This window comes from Doryrhamphus excisus, chromosome 21 (assembly GCF_030265055.1).
Source record: "Doryrhamphus excisus isolate RoL2022-K1 chromosome 21, RoL_Dexc_1.0, whole genome shotgun sequence".
Lineage (NCBI taxonomy): Eukaryota > Metazoa > Chordata > Actinopteri > Syngnathiformes > Syngnathidae > Doryrhamphus > Doryrhamphus excisus.
Genome location: NC_080486.1, coordinates 1505443 through 1522660, shown reverse-complemented (window position 1 = coordinate 1522660; position 17218 = coordinate 1505443). Strand labels below are relative to the sequence as shown.

At 43.3% G+C, this 17218-nt stretch overlaps 1 protein-coding gene across 2 annotated transcripts in view; it reads left to right on the top strand.

Annotated features, from left to right (window-relative positions):
* Window positions 1-15319, top strand: part of LOC131108802 (guanine nucleotide exchange factor VAV3) — a 50283-nt gene extending 34964 nt beyond the window's left edge. Inside the window, exons 18-28 of one of the 2 annotated variants that reach the window (XM_058060136.1) lie at window positions 1574-1596; window positions 2168-2186; window positions 3516-3646; window positions 5723-5788; window positions 6534-6568; window positions 6784-6900; window positions 7539-7626; window positions 8554-8683; window positions 11360-11440; window positions 12180-12331; window positions 12898-15319. In XM_058060136.1, coding sequence (XP_057916119.1) covers window positions 1574-1596; window positions 2168-2186; window positions 3516-3646; window positions 5723-5788; window positions 6534-6568; window positions 6784-6900; window positions 7539-7626; window positions 8554-8683; window positions 11360-11440; window positions 12180-12331; window positions 12898-12942 — 887 coding nt within the window. In that variant the 3' untranslated portion in view covers window positions 12943-15319. The remainder of the gene's footprint in view (window positions 1-1573; window positions 1597-2167; window positions 2187-3515; window positions 3647-5722; window positions 5789-6533; window positions 6569-6783; window positions 6901-7538; window positions 7627-8553; window positions 8684-11359; window positions 11441-12179; window positions 12332-12897) is intronic. The other variant, XM_058060137.1, reaches the window with a different exon arrangement.
* The last annotated feature ends 1899 nt before the right edge of the window (window positions 15320-17218 follow it).

The following is a 17218-nucleotide window of genomic DNA, read 5'->3' as shown; positions in this document are numbered from 1 at the left end:
CAAGCCGCCAAGGTCGGCCACTGTGCTCCTAATACGCATTCAAATGCTCTTCTGCGTCCCTGGGAGGTTTGGACACCGAGCAGTAAATTCAATGTCGGTGTGTCGCTTGGACCGCTCCCCGATGCTTAATAACTCCATCGCTTATGGGGAACTCTGACTTTTCTTGCTCTGCCATTATTGTCTGTCACTCGGCTCCTAGTGCTTGAAGGCCTTGAGGTCTTTGTTAGCATGCGAGATAGCTAAACCTGAATTCACACGTCTTGAAGTTTTTTAGGTCTTGGAAGGGCCTGCGTTTTACGACACCAAAGTTTTTTTTTGTTTTTTTTTTGTTTTGAAACATGCACATTGCACTCCAACTGCAAGCCGCCAGCTCGAGTTGGCCCGCGCATCTGTCACAGCGCTATGAGGTCACGCAGGCAATAACGCCACCGCCGGCCCCCACCGGGGCACCGCGCTCACCTGAGTAGATTTGGGAGACACCTGCGATGGGAGAGCGTGGAACTGTGACGGCTGCGATGTCGGCTTGAATTCCCTCAGTCATTACTCGCCGCCCCGCTCGGCCGCGGCTCGACTGCTTCTTCTGGAAGAGGGAGGAAAAAAAATGCCTGGGAAAGTTAAACCTCTTTAAACGCATATCGCGGGTGTCCAAAGTGCGGCCTGGGGGCCGTTTGCAGCCCGTGGCTGTGTTTTTATGGGCCCACACCATATTTTAAAACATTTTTCTAAATTTAAATAATTGCGTTTTTATTTTATTTTTTTATAGATTGAGGAAAAAGTGTTCCTTGTGGAGGTGGGGGGCGTATGGACAGTCTTCTGCCAATCATAATAGGAATAATGGGAAAAATGTGCAACTTATAGAAGCATAAAGCTGAAATATTTAGTAAAGTATAAGTAAAATATTTTCTACTACTATGAAGTTGTAATGAGGATGAAGGAATGAAGTAGCAAACTTTACAGGAAAAAAGTACTTGACAAAAAAAACATAAAAAACCAAGAAAAAGTGTAATTTCATTTAAAAGTTGATAGTAATATCCTGTTTCAAAGATGTCACAAAGCTGGGATGCTGGTAAAAAGTTTGGACCCCCTGACTTATATAATAATAAAAATAACTCTACTCTGCACTGAGCGCGTGCGGCTTGGCCACGCCTTCTGTTTACCTGCATTTGTCCCGGCTATCAGCGCCATCTGTTTACAGAACAAGTCAAAGTTCAGCGACGGCCTCCCGCGTGTGTCTATGGGCGTGTATTAGGGCGGGAAGTACAGGTACAGAGTGTTTGTTTTTTGGAGGTGTAGCCCGTCCCTCGGGGAGCCAATAAAAGAAACTGGTGAAGCAAAAACCAAAAAACCCGCACACAGATCTTCCTCCCGGCGTTGTTCTCCAACCCCAACCTCGTTACCGCCTCTATCGGGGCTGTCAGGCAGCAAAGCACAACAAAGTGAAGCGCGGTCGGACAGGAGCGTTCGCCTTCTCCACTAACGAGGGAGCGTTGCCTCGTGTCGGCGAAGGCGTGCAAGTGTTTGCATGCACCTGCTCGCCCGTCACTCACCATGCCTCTTCTCCGACCTCTTTCAGATCCCGGCTCCGTCAGAACTCAGGTGAGCCGCCGCTGTGTTGGTGTCCATGTTTGTGTGTCACCCCCCCTTCCCCCTCACAGCTGTTTGCAAAGGAGCCTTCCAGATGTAACCTGACTTGTTTGCTGGGCACGCCACTGCTGATGTGTGCATTGCCCCCCCCCCCCCTCCGAAATACTTAAATAGCATTGCAGAAGAAGTGACTGGGTCTTTTATGGGGATTACTGTATTTACTGTAGGAGACGTCTTAGCAGAAAGGATGTGGACTCATCAGAAAAATGATGAAACTGGAGGGGGGGGTGACCTTGACAAGTTTCAGCAAACAGTACAGTTTGATTCCGATCATGTGCAAGTAATGTTGTAGTGTTTGTCGCTGCTTTCCTTCCATAGAGAGGAAAAGCCAGTGTTTTGTGTTGACCGGAGCAGCAAGTCAAATGCATGAGATTTTTTTTTTTCCTCCCCAAACGTGGAGAAAGATAAAGTCCCGTGTAATTTATTCACAAACTGATTGATTACTTGACGTGGAGAAATTGGTTTGTGCTAATGTTTGCTTTGCGTGGCCCTGTGTAAACTTCTTATTTGCATTTTATTTCAGGTCAAAGACAGAGATCCAGGTGAGAAGTCGTCCTCCTTGAGCCCGTCAACACACACACTCACACACACACACACACACAATGATGGCAATGTGAGATAAGGTGTGCACAATCTGTGTGCATGTTGCAGTCAGTGCAGTGCTGCAGCAGCCGCTTCAATAATGTTTTAAATTTGCGCCACTAAAAGGGTTGCAACTTTTTCTGGCTAGGTCCCGACGTTTTAGTATTTTGACTTTACTCCCATAAAATTACAGCTACTTTTTAAATCTGCCATTTTCCCTTTTTCATAACATATCCAAAAATTGATTATTTAATTAAATTATATAATTAGTTAATTTATTATAATTATTTAATTATGAAAATTGATTTTTTTTAATTAATACAATTCTCAAAAATTTTTCTTTTTTTTCTGTTTTCTTGTTAAATGCTTTTTTTTTTTTTTTTTTTTTGGACACTCAATGTTCAACCGGAATGAATCCAATGCAAAGTAAACAATAAACAATGTGGGGAAAAAAAAAATCAGTGCCCCCCCCCCCCCCCCCCCCCACGCAATAATGCAATTAATTCCCTTTGTTGCTCCAAGTTTGTTTACATAGAGCACAGCCACCTCTAATCTCCCGTAAAGCTCTCTTAGGAACAATTTTCCCTTCTCTGCAGAAAAATCATTTCCGACTGAAGACTCATTGAAATCAATAAGCGTCCGATTGCTCCCGCCTTTGGTGTTTTTTTTTTTTTTTTTTTTTAAAAAACACGTAGTTTCTCCTCGTGTGGAAAGGAATGCGCTTCATGCCCCCAAGACTCAATTCTCCACGCCCGCGTGTCTTTCGAGTTTTTGGGGCAGCTCGCACACGCCAGGCTGCCATCCTCGGTTCCACGACGCTGGAACAGAAGCTCTGCAGATACGTGACTTTTTGTTGACGTCTGCAATATTTCAGAAAACTGAACCTAAAATATTGGGAGGAAATCACCGTGTCAGCCATGAGGCACAAAAACGCTGATTGAGGTTCTTCCAAAAAAGGAAGCGAACATTATTCCGACTTCTGTTGGACGTCTCCGACGTGGTGAACATCACGCTCTTCATGCTTATCTTAGCTTGGTTCCAGCTCCGGTATCTGGCTTATCTGTGTTATGATAATGAATGAATCTAAATGATTGATACGGACAGGACATTGCTGACAAGGGCTGGATTTGTATGTGCAACCAACACCCCCCCCTCGTCCCCCCCTTCTGATGAATACCTAAGCGGGGGCATGAATAGTTTAGTGGAGCAAAGCTTGAGAATGACAAACATGGCCGTTTAGCCCCGAGGATGTGCAGCAGGAACGACCTATGACCCTGTCCTTGTTGCAGGTCTCCCCAAGATGCTGGTCATCAGGAACTACTTCGGCGCCCCCAGCCCCACGTCCGGTCCGGCGCTCAGCATCCAAACGGGTGACATCATCGAATTAATCTGCGCCGACCTTCACAGCCCCTGGTGGCAGGTCAGCGTTTACGCCGCTTCTTAATGCGTGCACGCAAGTCCTCGCCGATGCGGACGCTTTATGGCGGGATGTCATGTGGGGTCAGAGTGACGCGGTGTCTTGATGTTCGAGTTCCGTGGTGGAAATGAAAGGATGCGACTTTGCTAATTTGATATTTTGTAAAGTAACACGTAGATATGCTAAGAAGTTACTGTATGTATATTTCCATAAAACCTGCAACTCAGCTTTGCGACAGTCGATAAAAAAGCCTGTTTTTCCCATTTTCCTCAAACACATTTTCCAAAAATTAGCTTTTCCAAGTAATATTCCTTCATTAATTTCAATTCCATTCTACTAAAGTTATTATTAACAGTATTGCATATTGTTGGCCCCCGGGCCACACTTTGGTTTCCCTGATTTTGTTTCCCGGTGTCGTCGTCCAACAGCAAGCCGGTTATGCCGAGTTTTTTCCATTTTTCAAAGGGGAGGTTAAATGAGTGTGGTTTTAATTAGACGAGCTCCAAGCCTTGGGCACCTTTTTGTTGTTTCAACATGCATGACAATGAGAACGCAGCAAGAAGAAAGACACAATACAGATAAAGAATTCAATTCATCTTGTGAAAATATTCAACTGGAGGCGGCTGAATCCGCACTCAATATCCATCACTTCTGCAGCCAGGCCACCGTAATCGTTTTTGTTCCGGCGCCGGCGTGATGAATAGAATCGATGGCTGTAATTTGATTTCCCTCGCTGTCAGCCTTCTGTTTACTCACTCAATGTCCGAGCTATGATCATGATTACGTTCTTAGCCAGGCTCTGGCTTCAAGGACTCGGACGGGATGGGTGAGGACCTCCGGCCATGCTGGTAGCTAAGTGGTAGATGGTGGCGGAATGTGTACTTTGTGCTGCACGTGTGTATCGAACCGCTCCATATCGCCGTGAAATGGACGATACCGTAACCCAAGTCACATGACATCAGTCAGCTGACAAATCCACTCCTGATTTGCTGTTGCTCCTCTGTGGCGAAGATGAAAAAAAGCGATCTGCCGGTGGTTTGCAGTTTTATCGAAATTCACTCAAAGTAACTCAACTAGAAGATGCAAATAAAAAAACAAAGTCCTCATTGCATTTATGCTAATACGTTAATTCTTGATTTTATTCTCGAAATTATAGCTTTTTTTCCCCCAATATTCCAACTGGCTTTTTTTTTAATGTTAGAATGACTATTTGCATATTTCACTTCCTTCTCTGAAAATGTTTTAATTTAATTTCACATTTTTTTTCACATAAATTTGTAATTTATTTAATTTTTTACTTTCCAACTGTTTAATTTTTTCAGGGAATATTATGACTTTATTCTCATAACTTTGCCTAATGTTCCAAAAATTGCAACTTTTTTCATCATAACGACTTAAAAAAAGAAACGTTTTAAAATTAAATATTTTGACTTTATGCAACTGAAATATTTCTTCATATTACAACTTTTTAAAATGAGATTATGGATTTTTTTCCTTAATTTTGATTTTATTCTTGAAATGTAACTGCTGAATTTTGTTAGAATGGGCCTATAATAAAAAAAAAACACTTTACTCCCCCCCTGTTGTATTTCTAGTAATTGTGTATTAATATTTTATTGAAAAAAAATAACCAAATACGGTACATTTGCGTCGACTTAATGTCCGCTGTAAAAAGTGTCTCAGGTAGAGAGCATGAGAAGCCCCGATGTGGATCATTGTGATGAACAGAAGAAAATAGTAAGCCTGCATGCTTCATATCCTTAAATTGGAGCCCCGGTGATGCTTTTTCACACAATTAGACTTCAGTGTCTGTACTGGGGGAGATAACCGCACAATGGCCCCCACAAATCCCTCTATCACCTTATATGGACTCCCCCGTGTTTATAAATCTAGACATTAGTCGCCCCTCGAGGGAGAAATAAGGCTCCGTCTTCCTGCCAGCCATTATTGCAACAATAGAATAACAAGGGCTGTATATGTGCGCTGCTCTCCGTCTCCGCCTAATTGTTCTTGAATTATGGAGACGGAGTCGCCCAGATGCACGCTACATAACGCAATTATCTTCTTCTGTGGTTTCAGGGCAAAATCCTGTCAACAAAAGAAGTTGGCTTCTTTCCCAGCGACGCCGTGAAGCCGTGCCCTTGTGTAAGTCCGCCGGCTTTCCTCGTTCCTCAACATACCACAGACCGTGGGACATGTGACCCTTTTTTACGCTGAATATTTTCACTTTATTCACTTTATTTTAAAAATAATTTAGCAACTATTTCAACTTTTCCTCTCAGAATTATGGCTTATTTCTATCATTTGACTTTATTTTTCTAACTTTTTCTGCGACCTACAACCTTTTGTTTTGTTATATTAGACCTTAAAATAACTTATTTTAGTTTTAATAATTTTTAATTAAGTAAATTAATTTTTAATAATAAATAAATTATTTAATTTATATTAAATTAATAATTATATAAATTTTAAAAATAAATTTTGATTTTAATTGCCAAAACTAAATTCTTTATTATGACATTCTTATAAAATAAACTTTTTTAAAAAATATATTTTGACTATTTTGGGAAAGTTAGTGCTTATTTTTATTTTTTCAAGCATACTTTGTCAACTTTCTACAGCTCCAACTTCTGACCCCCGGGGGTGCACGATAAAGAATTGTGAACTATGTCGCCTGTATCGGTAATAACCTCTTATCTCCGTGCACTCTGCTGTAAAGATAAGCCCGTTTATGGCGACATAAAGGCACCTGAGCCAAACATCAGCGGGAACACCTCACGTACTGCGGATTTGGCGCGGCGGTGATGTCATACTTTGGACAGCGGCCATTGGAGGATGCTTCCTTCTAGAAAGTCATCAACAAAATTGGCTTTTTTTGTGTTTGCTGCAGGTCCCCAAGCCCATCGATTACTCCTCCCAACCATGGTAAGTTAACAAATTAGCTTCCGCTGCCTAATGAGATCATCAATAGATAGAAGTCTTCCCTAAATCAGCTTTAAGGGACCCAAATAAAAAGACGGCAAATTGAGACTTTTCAGCCTTTCCGGCTGTAAAAGCACTTCCATGTTGGCTTTAAACAACTCCAACATTCCCACATCGACGCATTGTCCTTGAGCTTGTGTTCATTTCGGGGGTCCCAGGTTTGCGGGGCCCATGGAGCGACTCCAGGCGGAGGCAGAACTCATCAACCGGGTCAACAGCACCTACCTGGTTCGCCATCGCAGCAGAGAGTTCACGGAGTACGCCATCAGCATCAAGTAAGACGACTTGAACGATGCCATGGTGCATACGATAAAATGTTACATGTGATTTGAACTTCCACCACTAGGGGGCAGCATTGATATTGGCTATTCATTTTCAATTGGAAAATAAGGATGGGAATTTTTTTTTTTTTATGCTTATTAGACAACTATTCATTCCATCCTGTAGAATCGGTGGAAACATGCTTTTCCACCAGTAGGGGGCGTCTTTTAGCCATTCATTCAGAGAAAATACACTAAATGTGAGTGTTTTTAAAGTCCTAATTGGAATAAATTTAAATTTTACATGTTAAAACTTCTCAGTATTCTCGGAAGCACACGGAAAACGTGTGTTGCCACGACACTTTACAACTGGGGGGGTCCAGAGCAGACAACCATGACTCCTTTGTCGCGTTAAATAAAAGGACAAAGACCACAAAGGTGAATAATCTGGAGTAGAGCAAGACTATGAATGACAAATAAGCCAATGGGGGGGGGTGTTAGTTCCCTGGATCACCCATCACCGGCACGTCACCCACCCTTAGGACCCCCCGCATGCCATTATGGCGTCCACGGGGGGGCCAGGGGCCGGCCACCGATCGATGGCGGTGATCAGGGAGGGAAATTACACTCATAACTTATTCAATGGCCCGCAGGTACAACAACGACGTGAAGCACATCAAGATTCTGACCAAGGAGGGCTGCTTCCACATCGCCGAGAATAAGACGTTCAGGAGCATATTTGTGAGTCTGTTCAGACCCTTTCTTCTTTTTTTCACCCCACCCCCCCATTCCACCACTGCATTTCATGAATAAATCATTGCTTTCATTAATGAAGTGTCAAAACAGGATTTTTATTTTAGCAGGGTGCACAAAAATAATAACTATTAGGGACGCGTTTACCGTGGCCTGAGGGCTTTGGGCATCATTGGGTACGTCCGGCATTGGACTCTCACAACTTGTGCAGTATACACCACCTATACCGCTTTTACACCATTTGGAGTCGATACTCTCAACACTTTATATGCAAGATTTCTGAAAATATACATTGGAACTTGCTTGGTTTAAAATAAAAATAAAAAAAATAGAGAATTTTAATTTTAAAAAATTATTAAAATGTAAACAATTTAAAAAAAAATCATAATAAAATGGGAAAATTAAAAAAAAAAGTTGTTGAAAGTACATTTAAATATTTTATAAAATAAAATAAAAAAAATGTGGGATGAGTTAAAATGAAATAGAATCAGCTTGGCTAAAATAAAATGAAATTAAATATAAACTGTTAATTTTACAAAATTTTATTTTTAATTAAATAAATAAATGTAATAAAAATATAATATTGATGTGTGTGTGTGTGTGTGTGTGTATATGTAAATATCTAAATATAGTAGCCGTATATGAATTTGTGTACATTTTTAAATTGTATTAAAAATGTACTTATTTGAATTATTTCTATTAATTCAATTAACGATGTAAATATAATAAAATACAAATGTCAATGTAAGATAATACACCTATATACAAGGGTGTGTGTGTTCCTACATTAAATAGCTGCTATAAAATGACTTGGTCATAATGTCAGCATGAAAACATAGTGTATGCCTCTTACCTACACTACAAGAAAGAATGATTTCATTCTCGTGGTTGAATGTCTTTTGTGTGTGTGTGTAGGAGCTGATTGAGTACTACAAACACCACTCCCTGAGGGAAGGCTTTCGAAGTCTGGACACCACGCTGCAGTATCCATACCGGGAAGTGGAGAACTTGACCATGCATCGCTTCAACCGCTCCGGCAGCAACAGTAAGTCCACTTGAGGAGGCGGGAAAGAAAATAAAGCGCCACAAAACACGGCAACATGCTTATGACTTTGATCCGTGTGGCCTTTTCAGCGTACTTTCGATAAAAAGGTCACAGGGAGTCAGTTTAAGAGAGATTCCAAAAGGTTAAGAGACGTTCTTTTTCCCCTCAGTGGGACTTTTGTACCTGAAGTAATCGTGTTGGAAAGGTTGGGCTTTTCACGTTTTGGTACCATCTACTTTCAGCCATTAACATTTATCGATGATTACTGGTGTTTGTTTGAACACATCTTGTTAGATTTCCCATTTCTCACAAGAACACGTCAAGTCTGCGAGCCCCACGGAGTGTTTTTTTTTTTTTTTTTGGCAGATCTGACATTCCCCCCCCCCCCCCCCCTCTCTGCCGACCTTTCAAAGTGTTGACGGTTCGCGCTCCCACCTTGCATCTCTCGACCGTCGTTCCTCCAGCTCGGCTCATTTCTCTGCCCACCGCTCTCGCTGTCTGCTGCGCTTTCTTCATCCCTTTTCCACGGCGCTTTCAACTCACGTGGGAGCGCGGTCTTCTCGGCTCGACTGTAAAAGCAACTCTTCCATCTCCACTGATTTTCTTTATGGTCTCATTTCATTGGACAACAGTATCTGCAGTTTTCAGACCATCAAGTACTATAAAAAAGTTCCAGGGGAGTTCAATTATCTGCTTAAAGCTCCGGGGAAATAACTCCTTTTGACTTTGAGGGCTGAATTAGCTAAAATGCTAAAATATTCCACCATTTTATTCTCAAAATTACATTTTTTTCCCATTTTTTGTGTATTTTTATGATACTAAATTTAATTAACCAAAAATTAGTGCCCCCCTCTACTTTTTGCTATTTTTAGAATAATTTTCCAAATATATTTTATTTATATATTTAATATTTTATTTTCTCATAAAAATTCAGTACGTATTTTTCCTCGTTTTGCAGGTTTAAAACATTTTCCAAAAATTAATTTTGACAACTATTTTGACAAAATGATGCTAACTGTATCCATTATCTATTTTACCCCCCTTTTTTTTTTTCTCATATTTCGACTTTTCTTGTAAAATGATTGATTTTTTTTTTTTCCATTTTTGGAGAACAAAAGACCTTGGGCCGCACTTTGGACACCCCTGATCAGGCATTCTGCATGCAAGCGTCTTCTCTTTGAATCAGAACTTCAGGATTTTGCAGAACTGATGCTGGGTTTTCAGCAATATGTATTTTTCTTTTGCGTTCTTCCTCTGCTCCTCTTCTTCTTCTTCTGTTGTTGCCAACCTGGCTGAGCACCTCAACATAAAAGCCTCTCTCTTCTAGCGGCACGACTATTTGTAATTCAACACACGATGACAGTTTATGCTTGCCAAACAGCACCCCCCCCTCCTTTTTTTTTTTTTTTTACCTTGTCAGTCATTATCCATGCTAACGTCTGGAGAGTTTCGGGCTGCTAATCAGCGGCTGAATGAAAGAGGAACATAACTCTTTGGCGACTTGGACACGAGCAGCTGCTGTCCGTCACTTTGAGCTCACATTTTAATGATCTTTTTGGGGAGTGAAGAGCAGCTGCAGGTAACCATAGTAACCCTTTGGATACGGATAATATGTCAAAGGAATTTCAATAAATGCAAGTAATAAAAATAATATAATGATGGATTGATGAATATTTTGACGGTACTATTCATCCCCTGCCTTGTGCTTCAGGTGTGCATACGAGTACTAGATACTTAATGTTTGACTAGCATTAGCTTGTGTTCACTAATTTTCATTTTTGGAAATTCTGAGCATGTTTTTTTCTGATATATTTCCGTGTGGTAAAGCGTCACATTGGACTTTGCCTCTTTGGAAAAGTGGTTCACCTTTTCAAAAAAAGCTTCCACTGCACACAATGCGGCTGCCAAGCTGAGTCTTTCAAGCAATGCCAGTGGAAAAAAAAGACGTTTAAACCCAGCGTGGGCACAGCCACACTGAGCAACAGCGATCATCAATTGGTGGTTTTAGAAAGTCAAAGTATTTCTACTTTCTTTTGTGAAGCGGGTACGCTGCCGCCTGGACGGCGTGCTGAGGGTCACATTGTTGGCAGGAGGAATGTTAACCGATTGTTGCTTCGGAAGAACACAAATGCTCCTTTGGGGGGAATTCATTGACTTGGAGGCAGGAAGTAAAGTATCTGCGGCCAAACGACCTGAAAATAGAAATGAACGTGGACGGATTACTTTTCCTTGTTTATATACTCCGTTTTATTCTTCTTGAGTCGAGCACTTTGTAGTATACAAAAATGTAGCTGGTGGCGTTTTTAATCAGACGGGCGTGCCGACCTGGACGCCATTGGAGGCTACTGAGCCGATGAGCGGTACTTTCAAAAAGCCACGTATTAACACAGGCCTGTTGACTTGGAAGTATTGAGAATTAGAGACCTTTAGACATGAAATAGCACCCCTATAGTCCCAGTTACATTCCTATTACTCAATATAGTCGAGAAGATTCAATGTTTTGGGTTTCTTAGAGTGAGATGTTTGTCCAAAAAGTCGTGAACTTGGTTTGTAGAACGTCTTTCAAGCAGAGGCTGTGTTGTTTTGGAACCTCAAACATCTTTCTTTGCTTTTCTCTCCCTCTTCCAACATCGCCCTCTTCCCTCTCGCATCCCTGCCTGGCTTGCCCCGCCATAGCCCCATTGCTCTGCGGCCTCTCTTTTGTAACCCCCGCCGGCTACAGCTTTGTACCTCCTTCCTCTGCCCCCTTCTGGTCAGGTACAGCTATCACACTTCTTTCTGTGTCTGTCTGTCCAACGCCGTCCCTTTAAATGCATCACCTCAAACACACAAATTAAATAAATATAAATTAAGAAGCATATCTACAGCTGTTTTATTGTAGTATTGGACCCGGAACGCATACAGGGGGTCCCTAAACCCCCAAAATAGTTAAATTACACATCTGTCCAATCAATATGGTTGCCTGCATTTAGAATTAATTTGTCATTGAAATGCCTTTTCGCTTGAACCCGCCCCCCCGGGTGTGTCACATCCTGTCCATGTATTGTGCTTTATACACTGTGGCATTGCCGAGTACATTTCGTAAGGTTTACAGTATGTGGCTCGCTTTGCTCCTGTGTGAGCGCGAGTGTGTGTCGGCCTGTCAAGCTAAGAAGGTGTAAGTGTGCACCTCCTTGTCAGCCATTCCATCCCCACGGCCACGTCTGGAAAGGTCTGACATTCCATTTCCGCATGTCAGCCTCGCTTTCTGGACAAGTGAGAAGAGAGCCAGCGGCACCGGCAGCTGGGGGGGGCGTACAGGCGGCATTGAAGCGCACTAACTAGCGAACCTGTTCCACCTGTGTGTCTCATAGCAGCCGAGTTACTGTAAAGTACAGGAAGCTAAATGCTAATGCAAACCCAAAACGCTAAAACACCGTGTCCGTGTGCTTTGGTGTTTTCATACAAATACACTCAACTAATGCTAACATGCTAATTCCTTGTCACCCATCCACAGTGTTTACACCCAAGGTGATCGGCGTGGCCATCGCCCGCTACGATTTCAGCTCACGTGACATGCGGGAGCTCTCGCTGCAGGAAGGCGACGTGGTGAAGATTTACACCAAGTCCGGAGCCAACGGGTGGTGGAGGGGGGAGGTCAACGGAAGGGTACGTTGTTCACACGCCCTTAAGGGAAATAATGTTCATCTTTGTGGTCAAAGTGGCATAGCGGTGAATAATAAAGAACAAATAAAACAATAAAAATAGATAAAATAAATAAAATAAAAATATACATCGCATAAAAAATCAATTGGATTTATGTAGTAATTTTTTTCCATTTTAATTTTTTTTTTAATTTTATGCTTTTTTTAAATTTTACCTTTTTTTTTATCAGTTGTATTTCTATATATTCCGATATCCCATTCAGGACATTGTAACCGTATTGGAACGGTCCCGATGGAGTATCCCAATTCTAATATGTTATATTATAATAAAAAATATAAAATGCTAATGTACCTACATTTGGGAAGTAGACTTTCTTAAATTCTTTAACTTTTGGGGTTTTCCATTGTGGGGTGCTCAGTTGTCGGCATAAACAGTTTTGGTTAAATCAGAGCTTTATTTTCCATATTCATGTCAACTTTTCTGTCTAATAGAATTCATAGCATAATTATTAGTATCGTCAGCAGTTAGCACGTGTCATCAATCAATATGTCATCCATTCTCCCATTTAGATCGGCTGGTTTCCATCCACGTACGTGGAAGAAGGTGAGGAGTGAGCGGACCAATGAGGACCGGAAGACTTAAACCGGAACCAATCAGCTCGGAGCCAGCGAGGCCTTGTTGCTTTCACCCTCCAGAGGCCTTACAGAGCAAAGAGACACAGAAAAGGGCTGGAGAAGACAAGACGCCCATCCTTCCTGCCTGGCGAAGTACCTCCAGCATCCACCAGTAGCAGCTTGCCTGTCAGTGGGGCGGGCGGGCGGGATCGCCAGCCGTAATTTTTCACCTCTTTCTGCCTGAGCCAGCCACATGCCCCCCCCCTCGCCCTTCCCCGCCAAATCCCACCTGTTTGTTCTTGCCAACTTGGCGAAGAAAGCAGAAAGTCGGGCCCCCGCTCCTCCATTCATGCGTCCATTCACCTGCTTCTTGGAGGAATGGACTCATCCAAAGCGGAAGGACCGACGCGTCCTCGCGTCCTCTTCCCACATGGCTTTGACCTTGCCCGCGTGTTTGTTCCGCAACGCCGGTGGGTTATTGATGACTCGGCGGCCCCGCGCTCGCACAGCAGCTCCCTCAGATTACGATCGCGGCGCTCTCACTCATACAGGAGATGGAAGATAAAGATGGCGTCGGCGCCTGCTGCCTGCAGTTGATGGCTCTTGTTCCTATTTTCCTCTCGCCGCTCACATTCTTTATCTCCGCAGCAGACTCTCGTGTTTTCGCTCGTGTCGGGCCGTTAGTGAGCCTCTCGCTTATCGCTGGCAGCTCCGGCGACAGGAGCCCGTCCGTGGGAGGCTTTATCTTAGTGGAGGTACTGCGAGCCGCAGTCTGGCTGCCACCTGACCCGCTAACATCAAATGTAAGCAATGAAAACCACACATTTACCTTCCTTGGGATGCTTTTTCTGCCACTGTTTGAACTCGCATATGTTGGACCCTTCCATGCACTCCATAATTTAGCTTTTCTGCTCTTGGTACCCTCCATATGGGACTTGAACATGACACCACACCTATGGAAATGGTATATGGTTAGTGTTAGATGTACCTTTTAAAGCGGCGGTTCCCAACCTTTTCACTTTGCATCACAGCACGCAACTGTGGTGCATTCAAGGACAAAAATGGGGGTGGTGACAAAAGTCCAACTGTGGGCTTCCGAACAAACAGGGTGTTAATTTTCCAAGGAAATAACCCTTACTTCCAACAGTATTTTCATTTCCATAAAACATATTTGAAACATAATCATTGATTATTCATCGTTCACAGAGCGATGGTTGGTGACCTCTACTTTAAACCACATTTGACTCAAGTTTATTGCAATTTCTAACAGTGGAAATAACATCAATCAAGTGAGTTGGACATGGGAATTCATGAGAAAGAAGTGGGCATTAATTGGAATATGGTGGACCACTGGAATGGCATGAGCAGACACATTTAAAAAAATTATTCTACATTATATAGGAAATATACATTAAATTATATATTAAAGTGGAAGAAAATATATATATTTTAATTCTATAACAATTCTAAATAGATAAAATATACATATTAAAGTTATAAAAATATATATTAAATGTTATATAATTTTTTTTTACAAAATACAAATCTTTTCATAAATTTTTAAAATATTTTTAATATCAACATTATGCAGCAAACCCCTGCATGTGTGGGTTTCCTCCCCATTCCAAAAACATGCTAGGTTAATTGGCCACTCCAAATTGTCCATAGGTATGAATGTGAGTGTGAATGGTTGTTTGTCTATATGTGCCCTGTGATTGGCTGGCCACCAGTCCAGGATGTGCCCCTCGTGAGGATAAGCGGTAGTGAATGAATGAATGAATATTATGCATCAGTATTATATTTCATTCCCTTTACATTCACAGCTGCAGTCTTTTGGGAAATTCCCACCGTAGATTCTCATTATGTCCCATGTGTTCCCATGGAAATCTGAGTTTATCCGTCCTATCCAAGAGCTAAATGGAACAATATCTTTGGTTTGTGGCGCTATCATAGACTAACGGGACAGGATATTTATTTTTGAAATAGCTCCTTCCTCCCTCGTTCCACAAATACTAACCTTTCTCACACACGTCCACACCTGGCGTTTTAAACACATCCTCTATTAACCACAATTGTGGAAATAAAGAAAATATATTTTTTTAGTGTTGATGGAAAGGAAAAAAGAAACATGTGGTGTTCATGTCAGAAGATATGCTGTGGATTATTCCGCACACATCATGGTCCAGAGGTGACATTGAGGACAAGAAGAAACAACAAGATGGCGCCGCGGACGGCTGCCTCGGTGTGTTGGTGCGCATTGTTTTGCTTTGTTTTATGTTATAAAACTGTTTTTTGCGCCGGTACCGGGAGCTCTTTCACCAGGGAAGAGCTCATGAACATCAGGGGAGCAACACCAGAGGATTTACTTCCTAAATTTCTGCTTCCAACAGCGGAAATTTTGGATATATTGGTCAAAGGTGCGCTCACCCTTGCACACGCAGCGAAACGCCGGAGGAGAGGAAAACGGGCCGGCGCGCTCGTGCGCCTTCGTCAGCGGGGATTACGCACGTCGCTACCCGGGATATTTCTCTCTAACGTGCGTTCACTTCCCAACAAACTAGATGAACTACAACTGCTGTTGGGAAAAAACAGGGACTTCTCTTCATCTGCGGTTTTGTGCTTTATTGAGACGTGGCTCTGTGGATTAATACCGGACTCTGCGCTGCAGCTGGCTGGCTTCCAACTCCATCGCGCGGACAGAGACACGGAACTTTCCGGCAAAACCAAAGGTGGAGGAATCTGTTTCTATATCAACAGTGGTTGGTGCAACGATGTGACAGTGATCCAGCAGCACTGTTCTCCTGACCTGGAATCTTTCACCATTAACTGCAAGCCTTTTTATTCACCCCGTGAGTTCGCTTCATTCATTCTGGTTGGCGTCTACATCCCGCCGCAGGCCAACGTGCAGGACGCACAGCGCATGCTCGCCGACCAGATACTGTGTGTGGAGCGGACCTACCCGGACTCCTTAGTTATTGTCCTTGGTGACTTTAACAAAGGCAACCTCACCCACGAACTCCCTAAATACAAACAGTTTATCAAATGCCCGACCAGAGAGGAGAATATTCTGGATCATTGTTACACTACAGTCAGGGATGCTTATCACGCCGTCCCCCGTGCTGCTCTGGGACTCTCTGACCACATCATGGTCCACCTGATTCCTGCGTACAGGCAGAAACTAAAGCTCTGCAAACCTGTAGTGAGGACATCAAGGAAGTGGACCAGTGAGGCTGTGGAGGATCTCCAGGCGTGTTTGGACTCCACTGACTGGGATGTGTTCAGGACTGCTACCAACAGTCTGGATGAGTACACAGATGCTGTGACGTCCTACATCAGCTTCTGTGAGGACTGCTGCGTTCCATCACGCACCAGGGTGAGTTACAACAACGACAAACCCTGGTTCACAGCCAAACTCAGACATCTAAGGTTGGCGAAGGAGGAGGCCTTCAGGAGTGGGGACATAAACAAATACAAAGAGTCGAAGTACAAGTTTAGCAAGGCGGTGAAAGAGGCTAAACGACTGTACTCTGAGAAGCTCCAACACCAATTCTCAGCTAACGACTCTGCGTCTGTCTGGAAAGGGCTCAGGCAGATCACCAACTACAAGCCTAAAGCCCCCCACTCCATCAACGACCGACGCCTAGCCAACGACCTGAACGAGTTCTACTGCCGCTTTGAAAGACAAAAGGACAGTCCAGCAACCATCCCCCTCGACACCTTCCAACAGCTCCAGCTCCAGCCATCTCCACCAAGACCTGCCTTAATGGCCCTCCCTTCCCCCTCCTCACCCACCTCAGTGACGACTCTTTCCATCCACGAGAGAGACGTAAACAAACTCTTCAGGAGACAGAACCCCCGGAAAGCAGCTGGACCGGACTCTGTGTCTCCGTCCGCCTTGAAGCACTGCGCTGACCAGCTGTCTCCAGTGTTCACAGAGATTTTCAACACCTCACTGGAGACATGCCACGTGCCTGCCTGCTTCAAGACCGCAACCATCATCCCTGTTCCCAAAAAGCCAAAGACCACAGGACTTAATGACTTCAGACCTGTCGCCCTGACCTCCGTGGTCATGAAGTCCTTTGAGCGCCTTGTGCTCTCTCACCTCAAAGTCATCACCGACCCTCTCCTAGACCCCCTGCAGTTTGCCTACAGAGCCAACAGGTCTGTAGACGATGCAGTCAACTTGGCCCTCCACTACATCCTCCAGCACCTGGACTCCGCAGGAACCTACGCTAGGATCCTGTTCGTGGACTTCAGCTCTGCATTCAACACCATC